A 6,000-nucleotide genomic window follows, 5' to 3' on the forward strand; every position below is an offset into this window, starting at 1 on the left:
GCGATGTACCAAATTAAAATGAAAAAATGCCAAGTTAAAGTAAAAATCACCAAATTAAAATAATAAAATGGCAAATTAAAGTGAAAGTTGGCTTCAACTTAAAAAGTATAGTATAGATATTATTTTAAATTAGTTCTTACTTGTAAATTATGATTTTCATTGTCATTAAAAATTTTAATATTATAATAAAATTTTAGTATCATTTAAATTGGTTTAAATAATATTAAAATGTATAAAGTCATTAAAACTGATTCATTTACTACTTTATCTACTTTATTTTTTCCTCTATTTCTTTCTTTATTTCTTTATTTAAGAGTAACTAAAATTTATAAACTTCTATTTTTATAAAATAGTGATTGTTATTTACATTGTAGCTAATTTGTAAAAATTTTATAGTTATTTTGTTTTATAGAGCAGGGTTTAACTTTCATATAAATGTTCCTCCTTAGGTCTGAAGTTGGTTTTTTGTGTCAGTGATTTTGAGAAAAACTTTCTTATTTGGGACTAGTATAAATTTTTGAAGTTGAATTTTCATAGTTTTTATCACAAACAGGTTAATTCATTGTTAGAGGCTGTTTATATATACCAAAAATTTTTTATCAAACTATGTTCTTATCTGGTAACCAGGATGAGTTTTATAAAGAGACATTTATAAGTCATTTGATATTTGTTTATATATTTGTTAAAAATCATTTGCGAAAATAAAGTTACCCCTGAAAGCTTATTAAGATTCAAGTTTATTAATTTTGTTGTCAACATAAAAGTGGTGATCTCCTAAAAATAAAAAATTCTTGTGTGACCAGGTATTAAAAATTCAAAAATACTGATAAAAATGAAAGCTTTCAGTCTAATCCTAAAGTTTTGAAAATGTCAATCAATTGAAAGAGTATATTATAATATAGTTTTTCAATTGATTTTAAACTGATAATTATCAGTCTATAAGTTTTGTAAATTGTGATTGTTGAAAAATGAGTTTCGGTATTATTACCATATAATATTCTTTTTCATTGTTTAAAACTGCAAAATTCTTTTAAAATTATTATAAAGCAGCTGTTATTAAAAGTGCATTTGACCACTACATTGCTAAACCAGAACTAAACAGTTTTATGTTTCTTCTGTAAAAAAGATTCACTTATGATGTTTTTATTATAGGCTGATGATATAATAAGGTTGTATATAAAAGAAATAAACAAACCAAACAAGGTTACCCAGAAGAAAATAAAGAAATATTCTTATTTTATTCTGTATAATCTTGTTTGGGTGTCTAAGAAATTTTGTTTGTATGTCTGGAAAATTCATCCTTTTTTACTTTTATTAGATCTGGAGAAGCCTGTGTTATTAAGACATCCCCTTTATTCTCTTTCTACTCCCTCCTTTTTTGTATTAAGCACTTGACAGTAATGATATTGAAGTTTTGACCCATTTCTAAATATTCACCCACTATGTATGATAGATTGGTCATGTTGTAATATTTATCTAATAAATCAAAAGCCATGTTGTAATATCTATAGGACATGCTGTAATATCTATAGGACATGTTGTAATATTTATCTAATAAACTTCAAGTCTTTAAACTACTTTTGAACTATTTTTCTCAGTAGCATTAGTGTTATACATCCATGGTCAGCAACTTGCAAAGATACTATACTTCCTTTTCAGTTGTTTGAGTGAGGCATTGTCACACTTTTTTTTTAAACAAACAGTAGCAATGTGCTAAATAAAGCCTAATAAAGTTTTAAACTTATATTTTCTTAGGTACTCTACAAGTTTTATTTTCTTAGGTACCCTTCAAGTTTTATTTTCTTAGGTACTCTACAAATTTTATTTTCTTAGGTACTCTACAAGTTTTATTTCCTTAGGTACTCTACAAGTTTGCATATACCGAATCCTGCAAAGATGCCATGCTACCTTTTTCAGCTTATGAAAGGTAATTGTTATAAAATCTAAAGCTAATTGTTTAAAAATAAACTTACTGTTAGAGAGTTGTACTAAATAATTAAGCATCTATTATATAACATGTAGTGTTTAAAATTATTTACCACTATGTCAGTGTCTTACTTACTTTTTGAGATTGATAAGAGACTTCTATTAGTATTATTCTGCACATCATAGTTGATAAATATTTTCTTATAAAGTTAATAAACATGTTCTTTTAAAATTAATAAACATGTTTTTTAAGTTAAAAAAAACGTCTTTTAAAGTTAGAGCTCTTCCCAAATTTAAATAAACTAACAAAACTATGCATTTCAGAAATAAAATCACTAATAGAACTGTGTTTATATAAATATTATTTTTGATGGAATGAAGAAATTTACGAGCTTGTGAATTCAAGTCCAATAGCACTTTCACTCATGGTAATACTTGCGGAAGTGACATGGCGCTTCATTTTAATTCACTGCTAGAAATAAAATTATATTTGAGGTACATAGATGATAGCCACACAAGATTTACAAATAAAGATAATAGCATCCGTTTTCAACAAATATCAAATAGTCAACATCATGCCACTATATACACAATTGAAGTGGAAGATGAAACAAAAGAATAAATTTTTTAGATATCCAAATAACCAACAATCAAAAAGGTTATTATGATTTTAACATACATCAAAAATATTATCACCAAGACTTCAAAAATATTATCACCAAGACTTTAAAAAATCTTTAGAAAAGCAGGTTACAAGTCGGTCTTTATATCTAGTGCAAATCTTAAATCTTTGCTAAGGGGTCGTCCATAAAGTACGTAGGCTCATAGGGGGAGGGGGGGTCTTCAAAAAGCGTACGAATGTGTATGGGGGGGAGGGTTGAATATAAAAGTACGTACTCACTAATTAAAAAAAGTAATTTTTCTTAGTTAATGCTTGTATTTCTAACTTATCACCACTCACAAATACTTATCTATAGCTAGATGTTTTTTAATAAATAACTAGATATTTTTGAATATAATAATAAATAATTTTTTTTAAATAATAAAACCATGACCGTCACTATGAAATGACAGTTGAGGAGGGAGGGAAGTATACTTGTCCTTAAAGAAGATCTAATTACAATTTATTTTTGGAAATTTTAAAGTTCTTTTTACCAAAGGAACTTAAAAATTAGTAAAATTTGTTTAAATTTAACAATAAAAACTTAATAAGTTTTAATGGGCTTGGTAAAAATGTTGTGGGTTTTTATATTCAAATAAACAGGCAGGAACGTTTAAATGTAACATCTCACATACTTAGTTACGTTTATTAGTTATTTAGGAATAGGGAAAGTTTTAATGATAATGCACAATTTTTGTATTTTCTTGCGATATTCAAAAAGATTTGCTTGCGATGGTCAAAACAATTGTTTTGACTATATCCAGCCTGGATAGTTTTTTCACATTTTTTTGCATACCCTCCACCTATGTTGTTGTATTGCAATTAAAGTAGGAGATTAATTACTGCGAGGAAAACAAATTTGTGCTCAATCTTATATAAATACGAAAATTTTTTGTGTATGAGAACATAGTTATTATTTCTTAAATATAAAAAAAGTCTAGTTACAAAATTGCATCATCTTATCTAGGGTAATTTTTTTGATAAATATAATTAACAAAGAAGCTTGAGAAAACTGGAGATTATAAATTTTTGAAAAGTATTTCAGCTAAAAAAAATGCAAGCAATCAATTTAGTGTTTGAAAATTTGAACATCAAGGTAACAGTGAGTGTATTACTTTGCAATCATTTAAAAGATTGTTTACACAAAATTAAACAAAAAAGACTTGTTGAAAAATGTGTGCAGTTGATCTTTAAGCGCTTTTGCTGGCAAACAGGAAACTTTTAAATCAACAAACTGGCAAGAGTGTTTGTTTGGTACCTTTAAAGTATAGGTTGTGGTTAAGGGCAGGGTGATAAAATTTTTTTAAGTAATCACAAACTAAAAAAAAAACTGTTATCTTTGTAGGTTTCAAAACATCGTTTTAATATTGTATAAACAAAATTAATAATATGGTCTTCATCAATCAATTAATTTAAATTGTTGGTGATCTAAATCAAAGGGTGATTTCACCCAATCAAATATGTTTTCGATGACATGAATTTAATCAGAATTACTTTCATTTACTGTTAACTGAGTATCATTGTTTTCATCGTCATTTTTATTTTCCTCAGAGGTAGTGTTGATTATGTTTCTAAACACGCATTTGTGACGCTTAACACTTGCTTTAGAAGCATGATAAATTTTGTAGGTTTTGCAAGTTCTTTGATCAATTTTTTGTTGTGAAATTGATGGGCAGTACAAATCAAAGGAAGCTTCCATCGAAATTTTTGAACATATATATCCCAAGCGCTGCGCTAGAGAAGAAAAGTAAGGTTTAGGAATACTTCGTGCTACCTTTGGCTCAGGAATAAAAGTTCCTTCAGCAGCATGAGACGTTACAACTGGACCTGGTAAAAAACGTTGAGGAAAATATTTTTTCCAGGAACTTCGCCAAGATTTACAGCAACTCGGAACATCACACTTAACGATCATTAAAAAATACTGACTTTGTCTTACGTGATTTTCAATCCATTTTGAATCTTGCTCTGGTATTGGTGACAGTTGGGAAGGTTCAACATATTCAGCACAAACAGAATAGTTATCAATTACTATATCAGACCATACCTCAGCTAGGGTTTCTGCAGCTTTAGCAAAAAAAAAATTTTCTACATCAACATCAATTGTTTTTCACATGCAACAACAAATATAGGTTTTACCTGACCTTCTGGAGTACAAATGTGAAGCTTAAAATTTTCAAATTGGCGAAACAAAAATAAAAATAACAACAAGAACAAAACATCACCCATAAAAAGTATTTGAAGAAAAATGGTAACAATATTAGGTATAATAAAAACAAATGCCCATGCAATATAAAATGAGAGCAAGTAAAAACGTTGAAAATAAAACCTAAAAAATTAAAAAGAAAAGTTTGAGAATCAATTCAAGTTTAGTTTAATAAATGCGGACCTAAGAACGGAGGTATGAATTTAGATGTTGGTCAATATGTAAAAACGCAATTCTGGACGCCATATTTTTATACTTACGTAACATTAAAGAACTCCGGTTAAAGCGAACCTTAAAGAAGCCATTAAAAAGTGAAATTACTGTTTGATTGTAATTAAATATAAATAATAGTTTGTAATTAAAGCTGAAGATGCTAGTATCGAAAATCTAGTGAAACTTTCTTAAAATCAATAAAAAGTATTGAAAGAACAAGTATTCTTTGATGTTCGTATATTAAAATATAAATTTTTGTCATTTTCTAGACAGTGAAATCTAAAATAATAATTTTTTTATAAAATGATGATGGTTTTTAAAATTTTTATAAATTTCAATTTTTTTAAGACCCATCATGATAAATTTTTAAAGAACTTGATTTTTGATAATTATAGGGACCCGTCTGATGTTTAAGTGCCTCGAACTACACACACACACACACACACACACACGCGCGCGCGCGCGCGCGTGTATTTATTTGATTTTTTATGAACACTTTAATTTAAGGTGAGCAAAATAATCAGTAATGTATATTTAAAATTAAATTATTTGCAATAATAATTTAATTTATTTAGTTAAAAGATGAGTTTTGTTAACAGTTACTATGAAATTTGTTGAATTAAAATGAAAATATTTATTTTTTTAGAAGAAATAAAAAAAAAAGAATAAAAATAAAAGAAAAATGGGGCGTAGCGTACATTTTTCGGAAGATAAAAGAAGTTTAATCAAAATTTTACAAACTCAGGGTAAAACTTTAAAAGAAATTTCAAATTTAATGGACTGTTCAATTAATATGGTATGCAATTTAAAAAAAAAATACACCCAAAACACGTGGTCGAAAGAGGAAAACATCTAGAAGAGATGACAAAAATATTGTTTTTTATTCCAAAAGAAATCCTTTTGCAACGTCAATAGAAATAAAAACTACTCTTGGCCTGCAAATTGATGCTTCGACAGTTAGAAAAAGGCTTACTCAACAATATGTTAAAGCCAAAGT

The 6,000-nt window shown here is 27.3% G+C and overlaps 1 protein-coding gene across 1 annotated transcript in view; it reads left to right on the forward strand.

Annotated features, from left to right (window-relative positions):
* The window catches only part of LOC100197434 (protein CASP-like), a 75,151-nt gene that overhangs the window by 66,950 nt on the left and 2,201 nt on the right, over window positions 1–6,000 (forward strand). The window contains 1 exon segment of the mRNA NM_001309705.1: window positions 1,860–1,927. Within this exon segment, the coding sequence (NP_001296634.1) occupies window positions 1,860–1,927 (68 nt within the window).

Source organism: Hydra vulgaris, chromosome 10, assembly GCF_038396675.1.
Source record: "Hydra vulgaris chromosome 10, alternate assembly HydraT2T_AEP".
Lineage (NCBI taxonomy): Eukaryota > Metazoa > Cnidaria > Hydrozoa > Anthoathecata > Hydridae > Hydra > Hydra vulgaris.